Genomic DNA, 13,558 nt, shown 5'->3' with positions numbered 1-13,558 from the left:
GCCTTTGACAAAGTGCCCCATGATATCCTGGTGGAGAAACTGAGGAGTTTTGGGATACACCAAAGCACTGTCCGGTGGATTAGGACATGGTTGACAGACCAAAAGCAGAAGGTAAGCATTAGCGGGGAATCATCGGGATGGCGGCCAGTAATAAGCGGGGTCCCCCAGGGCTCTGTCCTGGGGCTGATCCTGTTTAATCTTTTCATTAACGACATGGAAGAAGGGGTGAACAGTCTGCTGATCAAATTCGCAGACGACACTAACACTGGAGCAGTGGCCACAACTGAGGAGCAGGTACTCCAGATCCAAAAGGATCTGGACAGACTATGGAAGTGGGCAGGAGACAACAGAATGGCGTTCAATGTGGATAAGTGCAAGGTCTTGCACTTGGGGCATAGGAATAGGTGTCATAAGTACAGGTTAGGTGACAAGTGGCTGGAGAGCAGCACTTGTGAAAGGGACCTCGGGGTACTGGTTGACTGCAGGCTAAACATGAGTCAGCAGTGTGATGCGGTGGTCAAGAGGGCGAACGCCACCCTTGGATGCATAGCCAGAAGTGTGGCTTCTAGATCAAGAGAGGTATTACTACCACTCTACATGACTCTGGTGCGCCCACAACTGGAGGATTGTGTTCAGTTTTGGGCCCTTCATTACAGAAAGGATATAGCCAGGTTGGAGCCAGTGCAGCGTAGGGCCACAAGGTTGGTGGCCGGTTTGCAGGGGATGGGGTATGCGGCGAGACTGAGGGAACTGGATCTCTTCAGCCTGGAGAAGAGGAGACTCAGAGGGGATATGTTGGCGACATACAGGTATGTGAGGGGATGTCACATGGAGATGGGTAGAGACCTGTTCTCTCCTGCAGAGGAAGGCAAGACGAGCTCCAACAGAGCAAAGCTCAGGGAGCCAAGGTTCCATTTGGATGCCAGGAAGGACTTCCTGACAGTCAGGACCCCGAGGGTGTGGAATGGGCTTCCACAAGAGGTTGTGGAGGCCCCATCGGTGCGGGTGTTCAAGGATAGGCTGGACGTCCACATGGTGGGCATGTCATGAGCGGAGCCGGCTGGTGCCGGGGGTCAGACTAGATGGCCCAGTAGGCCCCTTCTGACTCGCTCTGTTTCTATGTTTCTATTGTGCAGGCTTAGATGCTTATTCAATTTGATATTCCTTTTGTATGCCGTCCCATTGCATAGTCTCGGGACGGCTTACATAAATACAGTCATGGATCGCTGTACTTGCTGTAGGTCATAATTGTCTCCCACTATTAGCACACCATCAGCTATTGCCCATATTCCTTTCAGACCTGCCAATGTTTTTGTCAGCCTGTTTTGAAATACTGAAATGGGCAGGCCTGATGCCCAATTCTATTCCTAACCAGCAATATCTCCCAAAGGGTATAGCTAATTCTGTCAAATAACTGGATTCATTATCCATTCAATTTGCCAGAATCCCCTTTTGACAGCATGGCTAGAATAGCCTTATTTTTAATATATGTGATAATATATCTTCCATAGTGGGCAATGGATTTTTTGGGGTGCTTTATTCAAGGACTTTGGATCTATGCATATTCTGAGTTTCCCACCAGATTGCTTATCTAGTCCATACCTTTTTTTTACTGATTGAAATAGTCCCCACCATTGTAGACTTCACAGCTCTTCTTGCTCTGAAGCTAGTGGCACTTTCCTCTCAGATAACTGAACTGACGTCACACTTTTAGCAATCTCCAGTTTATAAACTCAGTCTTGCTGTCCCTTGCTAAATATATTCCTCAATTCCCTCTGAGCTCACTCTTGCTTCCAGCTTCATATGACTGTTCTTCCATCACTCCATTAGCCACTGCCAATATGTCTTGAAACTGTGCTTTCATTAGTTTCCATACCTTCCCTATACAGCCTTAAGGCCTGACAGTGACACTACCTATCAACAACAACCACAAATTTTAACCTGTATTTCTTGTTTGTCTTTGGCTTACAGATTTGGGTTTGCATTTTCCTTCTGGTTCTGATGTATTGTAATTATACATACTTTAAAATGGACTCATCTCTTCCAGTCATTTATTGGAGTTCACTAGTTGAATGGGGATATTATCACATGCACCACAGTCTAAGTGAAACAGTAGTTCTTCACACACACACACTCAAAACCAAGTACATGGTTGCATACAGTTGTTCAGGTTGCACTGTTAGCTGTTCCTGAAGCATGTTTCCTACTTAATCAATTGCCCACAGAATGTCCTCACATTCCCTAGTTACAGTGCATACTCTGGCTTTGGGCTTTCTCTGCTTTAATTGAGACTTAAATGCATAGTTGTTAAGCTTGTCTCAGTTTTGGTGGTTTTTCCCATAAGCTGAACAACTCTGTTTTTGTCTTCCATGTTCCTCTCATAGAATTACACAAACATTACTCTGTGGTGTTTGCTGTTGTCCTTATATCAAATTTCTTCCTCTCTTTCTGCTGAATAATGAATGGCTTCCACTGTTTTTCAGGGGCCTTTTTCCTGTTCTTCCAAGGCGCCAGGTCTTTGGACAACTCAGTGGCCCTGCAAATCTCCAGGTTTTTTCTGAAGTCAAGTCTGATTCCCTTGGCAGTCACTCTCTTACTTGCTGTATTCTGTTCACTATTCAGTCCCTTATTAAGCAGTCTGTGATATCCAAAGTTGCAGCTTGTTGCTAAGTTCTTTAAACTGGTTCGGTAGTCCCCAGCACCCTTCTCTATTGTTTGCATTTACTTGAAAAAGCTGTATCTTTCCATTGTTTGATCTTTCTGAGAATGCAGTGGGCATCAAAACAACTTATTGTAGCCAAAGTATACTGTGCATAGGGACTGGTTACATAAAATTTCTCACTTGTTTTTCTTTCTTTCTCCAAACAAGTACAGAAACAATTTCATTTCCACAGATTCCTTTCTATTTGCTATTCTGATCTCACATAGAGACTGAACTCCTTCTGCCAGGTTTTCTGACTTTGCTTTATAAGCCAACCTCCAACTCTTATCTATACAAAGGCCTCTTGTATAGATAAGGGCCTCCTTCTCCTCACACCTGAAGCCATGAATCTTGCCCTCATCTGTTTCGTGGCTCATTCCAGGAAGCTCACCTCTGCTAAGCCAAGTCCAGGAGTTCTCACATATTTATTATTCATTTACTGATTTTATTTATTGCATTTGTATGCCACCCCATAGCCCAAAGGCATTCTGGGCAGCTCACAGAGCAATCATAACAATAATACAGATACAAGTAGATGAAAGTAATAGCCAAAACCATAAAACATAATACGATAAAATATGCTATACTGTTATCCTCATACCTTAAGTATGACTCAGAGGGTGATCTTTCTAGGTTACACTGTCACACACCCTCGTTAGAGTGCAGGGGTTAGACTTGCTCAGCAGAGGAGCCACATATAATAAATATCAAATGTCTGAGAGCTGCACGCAGGTGCCCATGGGCTGTGGCGGCAGGTGGTGGGCAGCAAGCAGGTACCTGCAGGGGGTGATAAGTTGCCAGCAGTTGCCTGCAAGAGCCCACAGCAGTGACAACAAGCCACAAAATAAACTCAGAGCTCATGCAGCTCCTGAGCCTGGGTTTGGCCACCCCTGTTATAATGCAGCTGTTCTCTTTAGAGAGCTGGTATAGCATGCTGGCCTAGAAACTGGACCGAAGAAATCACTAGTTTAAATCTTGCCTCTGCCATGAAATCAGTATTGGCCCGCTGCAAGCAATTCAGTCTCAACTTCAGCCCAATCTCATCTGTGATATTGGGGTGAGGAGATCATTTTGGCTTACCTTAGAAGGTTGCAGTAAGGATTGGAACGCAATAATCACGGGATGCACACTTAAAGTGGCATATTATTATTGAAGATAATGTTATTCTCTCATAAACAGTGGGTCTATAGAACAAATTTTAATTAACATACTTTGGCTACTTCAATTGTAGATTATTAAAGATATCTAGATTCTTATGAAGCAGTTCACACAGAGTACAAAGCAATTGCCTATATCGTTCATGCTGTTTTTACTTCAGAACAAAGGTCATCATCCTAACCATCAGGAGCAGTTTTTAAGTCTTTTAACACTTTCAGTTACTTTCTCATTTCTTCATTCAGCATTCATTTTCAAATATTAGAAAAGGCCCAAACATACCGAGACAATGTGACTGCCTTATGTGCTTCCTTTTACTGAGTTGGCAATGTGCTGGATAATGAGTTTGTGTGTTGTAGATCAATTTGTTTACATTTTTTGCAAAGGAGTAATTTTATTACTCATTCAAGCAGTATTGATTTAACGCGTTATAAGCAAGATAGAAGATGCTGCTCATTGTGCCGTAGCAAAGAGGAAGTAGTTGTGTGGGGCTACAGATACACAGTCTTTGATTTGGCACAGCCTTGCTGCTCAGATAGTTGGAAATGGAACAGCATCCACTTCCATTAATAACGTCCTCCCTCTTTCTCTTGACCCACATTCCCACAAGGCCTGAACACATTCTGGATATATTTCAGACAACCACACATCGTCCCATGTGCCCTTCAGAGATTTAGGTGTTCAAGTTTGTGCACAGCTTAAGATCATGTTAGAAAATTCCTGCCATAGCTTCATTTGGCAGGTTAAGACAGGTGAGTGAACAGACATGAAGCAAGCACAGCCATTGGTTGATGTGTAATGTCTTGAGTTTGCATCCTGCAAATGTGAGGTGTTAGCATTTCTCTGTATTTACAGCAATGCCTTAGTTCACATTCAGTGAAGCAGCTTTGACAGGCAGAAAAAATTCCCACCCTCTCAAAGTTCATATTATCTTACGTTCAATAGCATCTGGCTAGTATTTAAATTTTGAAATGGGATTATGATGCTAGCAACAGGTGCTTACAGTAGGGAAAGCTGGGAAATATGTAGAATAAAAGCATCATCCAATGCAAGTTTAGACAAAAAAACGGCCTACAGCATCCACCACACCAGAGGCAGCATGGCTGGCTAGAACATGCTGTGAGTTGTAGGCTGTTTTTTCTGGGTAAAGTTGCATTGGATCATGCTCTAAGTAGCTGCTCAACTCTAAACTGAGAAGATGACTAGACATACTATATTTGTTTGGTAAACAAACACATGGAGATCCACTGCAGAAGTCATTCTCAGTCCAGGTTTAAGACTGTTTGGGTGTGGTCCTGGTCCAAAATGGCCTCAAGCAGCTGTTGTGTAGGCATTACATCAGCAACCAAAACTGGACTAAGCTCCCAGCAGTCCAGACCATACTTTTTATTTAAAAGTTATTTTAACTGTTAATTTATTATTATTGTACTTATAGATTTATTATAGATAGTTGGCAACAGTGCCTGCTTGGGGTTGCATCACCCTACAGCAGCCTGGTGTTGAATCGCCCACCACCATATACAGCACAACAGGTTGTTGTGTGGAATCTTGTTGAGGAGAAGGTTCTGGGCCTGCAATGCAGAGCAGGTGATCATCTGAGATGCTGAGTAGGGGCCAGGAAGGTGGAGAGAGAAAGGTAAAGAACGGGGAAAGGAAGGAAGCCAGAAATCACCTGATCTAGTTTTTAAATGCCTGTTGTGTGCAACAGTTGTGAAAGCCACCTCTCTGTTTTATAAATATTTTCAGGAGAGGTGTGAACAAGATACATAAATCAAGACCTTGTGCTGGTGGCACTCAAATATATTTTATTGGACTACATGACTCTCAAGTGGTTTCCTGTGATGGATGAAACAAGCAAACAGAAATGTTAAGGCACATGTGATGCTTATGCAGCCCAGCAGCAGTTTCTCTGGCTATTAAGGTGGCAAGGAGGGAGAGAGGAAACTAACCACAGTTCTCTGTCCAATTAATTTCAGTAGCAGTAGCCATTCATTGCTGCTTTCATTATCCAGAGAAGCCAAAACAGCCCAAAAGAATTCAGAAATCCCCTCCTAGATTTGTTGCATTGTCAGAAATTGGAACAGGGCATGTGCTGTCCCAGTGGAGTTTTTCAGCAAGATCCAAATGTGAGGCTAGCCCTGAAATTTCTGTTGCAAATATAGGTTTTTCACAGTGCAGTCTAATCCATGCTTGCTCAGAAGTAAATCCTGTTGTGTTCAGTAGGACTTATTTCCAGGCAAGCATATGATTACACTAACTCTTCTATTCACTTTCCTGGGAGTATTTCGTACTGAATACAATGTGGCTTACCCCTGAATATACATGTAGTGTTAATCACCACATCAAGACGGTGCATGTGTTTGCATGCCGGCTTGATCAAGGTATTTCTCCAGGCCCTTTTTAATAAAGGGAATCTTTTTTAAGTATGCTAAAGATCAGAACACTAAAATCATATCAGAACACTAAAATGCTTTCGTACATGTAACTTCCATTTATTTAATTATTTGCTCACTATCCATGTGTTTGCTTGCTAATTCAGAAGCTGAAGCAACACAAGCAACTTTGTCCAATGCTGGTGTGAACAACATATGAGAGCATTCAGAAATTGCATGACACTGCCACAGATTCTGATCTCAACTTCCTGGAATCTAGGGAGCGATTCTGTGGACCACAGATATTATTATTATTATTATTATTATTATTATTATTATTATTACATTTCTATGCTGCCCCTTGCCGAAGCCTCGGGGCGGCTTACAACACAATAAAATACATTGAAATACAATAGAACATAATAAATTACCATTAAATACAAAAATACAAAAAATACATTGAGTTACAAACATAATAATATAAAATTAAAATTATCAGTATAAAATAAGTAAATAAATAATATAGGAGGAGAAAAGAGAAGGAAGAAGAAGTTGCCCTGGCCAGATCATATATTTTAACAATTAAAATGTTGTTTAAATAAAAAGGTCTTTACCTGGCGCCGAAAAACCAGTAACGACGGTGCCAGGCGGACCTCTTTGGGGAGTGAATTCCATAGGTTGGGCGCCACCGCAGAGAAAGCCCTCCTCCGAGTACTTACTCTCCTAATTTCTTTCATGGAGGATTCCCGGAGAAGGGACTCTCCCGCAGATCTCAAAGGGCGGTCGGGCATATACGGACGTAAGCGCTCGTTCAGGTAGCCAGGACCCAAGCCGTTTAGGGCTTTATAGGTCATAATCAACACCTTGAATTGGGCCCGGGCTTCAATGGGCAGCCAGTGAAGCTGACGGAGGACTGGAGTCATGTGAGCATAACGCCCCGTCCCCGTCAGCAACCTGGCAGCTCTATTTTGCACCAATTGAAGTGTTCGGACCGTCTTCAGGGGAAGCCCCACGTAAAGCGCGTTACAGAAGTCTAGGCGGGAAGTCACCAGCGTGTGTGTCACCGTCGCGAGGCAGTCGAACTCCAGGTAGGGGCGCAGCTGATTAATCAGCCGAAGCTGAAGGAAGGCGCTCCTCGCCATCGCTGTCACCTGAGCTTCCAAAGAAAGCTCCGGGTCGAGGAGTACTCCTAAGCTGCGGACCTTATCCCTAAGAGGGAGTGTTGCACCATTCAGGACCAGGTCAAATCCACCCTCTCCGAAGCCCGATCCGCCAACCAACAGGACCTCCGTCTGGGGGACCATTGGATACCTCAGATTGCAGACCTGGGGTCGGAAACACAACATCAACCTCACAACTTGGAATCTGTGCTCAATCTCCATCCTCTTGATGCCTCTATAATATAAGGAACGATGTCAGTTTCCTCTCAGGAATGCAACCTTAGGGAGGAGGAAAGGGAGCTTTTGTGGGGTGGGGAGGGGAGGGGAGGGGAGGGACTGGAGAGGCCAGGATACAACCTATCCTGTGTTCACCACAGACTCCTTTCCTCCCACTCCAAGGTGCCTCAGCTAGACATCCAAAAATGGCCATCTAGCTAAAATGCAGTGTGGTAGGAATTCTCTTTGTTCATATGAACAAAGAGAATTCCTACCACACTGCATTTTATGCCTCCACCATTCTTTCTGCTCTGCATAGGATGCTCATAAACCACTAGTCATGAGCATTGAGAGTGTACCTGTGTCATAAGACAGACAGACAGACGAGAGGCACGCAGACTGGCAGAAAGAAAGAAATTGTAAGTAAAGCTCTTATGAAAAGCGTTTCCCCTTGCCTAGCTTTTGTTCCCACAGAGAGTCAAGCTGAAAAGAAAGGAAGGGACTATTCATATACAAGGAGAAGCTTGGGGCCTTTCAGTTTAAGTATTTCTTTAATGTGCATGTCTCTACAACTGGGATATTCTGTACATTTTAGAGCTATTCTACACTAGGCAATTACAGGGTACTCATTAGTTGATGCTCATGGATGCTTAAGTCTTCTTTAGTTGCTGATTTGCTTCTTTCTGCATGTTTTTCTGGAGCAGGGAAATTTGGGTCTTTCTGATTGGAGAAGAAAAGGTGCAATTTCCTCTCGTGCATTTGTGCTTTTCCATTATGGCATACCGCCACCTAGAGGTTATGTAGCAAGAGAAGAAATGTTTTGTTTTGTTTTGTTTTGTTTTTAACACACTGCTTCAATCTCCTTTCTATGATAAAACTACAAGTGATAAAGTGGATAAATGACCTCATGAAGAAAAAGCCCTGAGTGCAAAGATTTTGTATTTTTGGGTTGTGTTAATTATTTCAAATGTATCTGGAAGCTTGGAAGACAGTGTTAGTTACTGGAGGAGGTTGGTGGATAGGAAGGAGGCTATTAAGATCTGATTTTCACCTCCTCTTTGCAAAGTATTTGAGCAGCAATTGCTTATGTGAGTGAATTGGCAAGTAAGGCAGGACTATTTTCTGTTTACTTTTGGAGATGTGGGGTGTAATGGATGCATGTGGCGCAAAGGAGCAGAGAAGGCACTACATTGTATCATTCAGTCAAGGGAAGAAATTAAGAAAACAGTGGAAAGTTGTTATTCTTTGGCGGGGTAAGAGGAGATTCACTTTATGGTGAATTGCTTTGCAGCCTCTTCTCTATTCCACCCCACTCATGCAAATGCTTAAGGGAAAATAAAGTGGAAAGAGGAAAGGCTGAAACTGGTCTCTACCCAACCCACATGGGTATATGCCACTCCATGGCACTGGAACAGCACATTTTGGGATGTACAAACAGCCAGTGTGGGGAGGTATAAAGCCCTGAGCAGCTTGAGAAGCATATACCTGAGGGAAAGTATCCATTCATACTACGATGCCCTTGTCTTAAGAGGGCCAGATGCATTCTATCAAAAGAGTGGCATACACTTCAGACAGATGTGTCCAAAATCAGTAGGAATATTACCTGCAACTAGGAATATTGCCTGAAAGAGAATGAGCCTTGTGTTTTGTTTTGTTTCAGTTTTAGTCCCTCATGCATCATGGAAGGAGTCAATGATTATCGTTGTTCTGCATGTGCCCCAGGATACGAGGGGCAGTACTGTGAAAGGTAAGGAAAAATATAGAAAGGTAAAAAAGAATTATCAGAACAAAAGGAACAATGAATAACAGAAAGCAAATAGCAAAAGAAATAAAGGAGCATCCAAGCAGCAAACATCTGTCTGTTAGTCAAGTAAAAATAGCAGTGTTCTGTGTTATTTCATAAATTATTGCAATGAAACAAGTGCAATGATTCACTCATTAACTCAATAAACATTCCTTATGTAATTTCCCCAAACTATTAGCACCTGTTGCTTGATTTGATGATGTGCAAGACTTCTAGCACATGCTAGAATCATTACAGAGCTACTGGATTTTAGTTGCAGGCTTGGGTAAAACACATAGGACCTCTTTTGCAAATCTATATTTTGAAGAATCCATTTCAGTTCACTCTAGCTAAGCATCACTATTCATTTTCCATCAATTTTATCTACAGTAGCTATCTATCTATCTAGAGCCCAATAACCCAAGGCTCTCTGGGTGAGTAGCAAAAAACAACGACAACAACAAAACAACTATATGAACAAAGAGAATAGCTTATAAAACAATAGAACAATAAAACAATAAAATCAATAAAACCACAGCAGTTGCACTCAAATTGGTACACAGGTATAGCAGCAGTACTAACGCCTTCCGTCTCCAAAACCAATATAAAGACTAAGAGTAAAAGTTAACTATTAAAATACTTGGCAAATAAAAAGTTTCCAAAAAGAGTAGAGAATAGGTGCCAGGTGCACCTTTTTGGAGTGCTCCTTCCAGAGCCAAAGTGCCACAACCAAAAAGGCTCTTCTCCTGGTGGCCACCCTCTCTGCTTCCTTTGGGCTCTCAGAGAAGGACCCCAGAAGATGATCTTGAGTCCAGGTAGTTCCATAAGAGATGAGGCATTCTTTCGGATAGCGTGGCCCCAGGCCATGTAGGACTTTAAATGTGAATACTAGTACTTTGAATTGAACCTGGATTTCAGCTGAGAACCAATGCAGCTGAAAAAGGACTGGCATAATATGATCTCAAAAACTGGTCCCCTTTATTTATTTATTTATTTATTTATTTATTTATTTATTTAAAACATTTCTATGCCACCCCCATTGCAACAAAGCCTCGGGGCAGCTCACAAAGAATACATAAAACATACATAAATAATAATAATAAAGCAATTAAAAGAAGAAAACAACAACATTTAAAAACCCCCGGTGCATTCCCGGCTAAAAATTTTAAAATCCTAATTAGTACAATAATTTAGCAATTAAAATAACTTTTAAATAAAAAGGTCTTTGCCTGGCGCTGAAAAACAAATAACGACAGCGCCAGGCGGACCTCTCTGGGGAGCGCATTCCATAGATGGGGTGCCACCGCAGAGAAAGCCCTCCTCCAGGTGCTCACCCTCCTTATATCATTCACAGAGGGTTCCCGGAGAAGGGCATCTGTTGCTGATCTCAAGGGGCGGGAGGACATATATGGGCGCAAGCGTTCCTTTAGATATCCAGGTCCCAAGCCGTTCAGGGCTTTATAGGTCATAACCAACACCTTGAATTGGGCCCGGACTTCAATTGGGAGCCAGTGGAGCTGACGGAGAACTGGGGTTATATGAGAACAACGCCCAGTCCCCGTCAGCAACCTGGCAGCTCTATTCTGCACCAATTGAAGTATCTGGACCATCTTCAAGGGTAGCCCCACGTAGAGCGCGTTACAGAAGTCTAATCGGAAAGTTACCAGCGCGTGTGTCACTGTTGCCAGGCAGTCGTTCTCCAGGAAGGGATGCAGCTGATGTATCAGTTGAAGCTGAAGGAAGGCACTCCTCGCCACCGCCGTCACCTGAGCTTCTAGAGACAGCGCAGGGTCGAGGAGCACTCCCAAGCTGTGAACCCTGTCCCTCAGAGGGAGTGCAACCCCATTTAGGACAAGGCCCAAGTCCCCCATCCCGAGGCCTGAGCCACCCACCAACAGGACCTCTGTCTTGTCTGGATTGAGCTTCAGTTTATTGGCTCTCATCCAGCCCATTACCTCGGCCAGGCACCGGTTCAGCACAGCCACTGCCTCACCTGGATTGGTGGAAAACGAGAGGTAGAGCTGGGTATCATCAGCGTACTGATGATTCCACAGCCCACACCTCCTGATGACCTCTCCCAGTGGTTTCAAGTAGATGTTGAATAGCAAGGGGGACAAAATGGACCCCTGCAGAACTCCATGGCATAACTGCCGTGGCGCAGAGCCATAGTCGCCCAGCACCACCTTCTGAAATTGGCCGTTGAGATAGGAGCAGAACCACTGCCACGCGGTGCCTCCAACTCCCAATCCCGCTAGCCTATCCAGAAGGATACCATGGTCGATGGTATTGAAAGCTGCTGAGAGGTCCAGGAGAACTAACAGGAATGCACTCCCCCTGTCTCTCTCCCTGCACAGATCATCGTACAGGGCGACCAAGGCAGATTCAGTGCCATACCCGGGTCTGAAGCTGGACTGAAATGGCTCCAGATAATCAGTTTCATCCAAGATTGCTTGGAGTTGTCCCGCCAACACCCACTCTAGTACCTTGCCCAGGAACGGGATGTTGGCCACCGGTCTATAATTGGTGGCCACCTCTGGATCCAGGGATGCCTTCTTTAGGACTGGCCGGACTACCACCTCCTTTAAAGGGGCAGGTACCCGGCCGTCTCTTAAAGAGGCGTTGACCACCTCCAGGATCCAGGTCCCAATCCCATGCTTGGCTTTGTTAAGTAGCCAGGATGGGCATGCGTCTAGTAAGCAAGTGGTAGGACGTACTTGTCCAAGCACCTTGTCCACATCATCAGGCCGCAACAACTGAAATTCATCCATTAATTGTGGACTCGACAGTGTCGATGGCCTGTCCCCAGTAGAATCTGATTCAATAGTAGAGTCAAGCTCGTGGCGAATCTGAGCGATTTTCTCCCTTAAATGCCTGGCAAAGTCATCACAGCAGGCCTTCGAGGGTGGCACAAGATCTTTCTTCGGGCCCAGATGTATCAGCCCCTGCACCACCCAAAAAAACTCCGCCGGACGGCATTGTGAGGAGGCAATGGAAATGGAGAAGAATTTCTTCTTCACCATCCTCACCGCCACAGCATAGGCCCGATAATGGACTCTTAAGTGTGTTCGGTCAGAATCACCCCGTGATCTCCTCCACCTATGCTCTAGACGTCTCCCAACCTGCTTCATTGCCTGTAATTCAGGTGTATACCAAGGAGATGAATGGACTCTGCCAGGTGGGAGAGGACGCTTGGAAGCGATTGTGTCAATAGCCCAGGTCATCTCCTCATTCCCAGTTCAACCAGGGCATCGACAGGACCACCAGTCTTGTCGACAGGAAAATCCCCCAGAGCTTCCAGGAATCCATCAGGATCCACCCGGCTCCAGGGGCAGACCAATACAATCGGGTCCGCACCCTTGCAGAGGGAAAGGCCACTCTTGAGCTCAAACCTTATGAGGAAGTGATCTGACCATGACAAGGGTGTCAGACACAAGTTCCTCACCCTCAGATCCCCCTCTTCGTGTCCCATCGAGAAAACTAGGTCCAGAGTGTGTCCACGTTCATGGGACACACATTAACAGCCTTGGTGCCCCATTTTGGATCAGGTGAAGTTTCTGGACCCTTTTCGAAGGCAGCCCCATATAGAGTGCATTGCAGTAATCCAAATGAGAGGTTGCCAGAGCATGGATTACTGTAGCAAGGCTTTGCCTGTCCAGATAGGGTCATGGTTGGTATATCAGTCTAAGCTAATAGAAGGTACTCCATGCCACTGAGTCCACTTGAGGCTAGGTATGTAAGCACCTTACTTACATAGCACAGCTTCATGAATGTTTCTGCAATAAAACTAAGTTAACATGGCCTAAAGTAGAAGGATGGCAAGATCAAAAGAATGAAATTCAATGAAGAAAAATATCAAGAATTGCTCATAGGAACAACAGAAAGCAGGTATGAGATGTAACAAAATTGACTATTCTGTAAACCATTATGAAAAACCAAGTGAAAAAGAAACATTGCTGAAAACATTCAGCAACTTCAAACTGTGGTGCATGAGTCCATTTATACTGAAAAATGAAAAAGTATCATTTTAAAAACTAGAGAAGTACTATCTCTACCATGCCAGGATCACAGATGCCATTTCAAGTTTCAAAGAGGAGAGCTAAGAAAAGGGTACCCTTGAGACTTGAAAAAGAATACATTTGGGTATTGAAGCACCTGTCTTGAGGTAGCATGT

The 13,558-nt window shown here is 44.1% G+C and overlaps 1 protein-coding gene across 10 annotated transcripts in view; it reads left to right on the top strand.

Annotated features, from left to right (window-relative positions):
• Positions 1-13,558, top strand: part of LAMA2 (laminin subunit alpha 2) — a 475,192-nt gene that overhangs the window by 344,134 nt on the left and 117,500 nt on the right. For all 10 annotated transcript variants that reach the window (XR_006414199.1, XM_044424782.1, XM_044424799.1 and 7 more), the window contains one exon: positions 9,265-9,351. Coding sequence is in view for 9 of the 10 variants with exons in the window: in XM_044424782.1 (XP_044280717.1) it covers positions 9,265-9,351 (87 nt within the window). In the remaining variant the exon portion in view is untranslated. The remainder of the gene's footprint in view (positions 1-9,264; positions 9,352-13,558) is intronic.

Source organism: Varanus komodoensis, unplaced genomic scaffold, assembly GCF_004798865.1.
Source record: "Varanus komodoensis strain SLA01 unplaced genomic scaffold, ASM479886v1 scaffold1, whole genome shotgun sequence".
In the NCBI taxonomy this organism is placed as follows: domain Eukaryota; kingdom Metazoa; phylum Chordata; class Lepidosauria; order Squamata; family Varanidae; genus Varanus; species Varanus komodoensis.
This window is presented reverse-complemented; position numbering and strand designations above follow the sequence as displayed.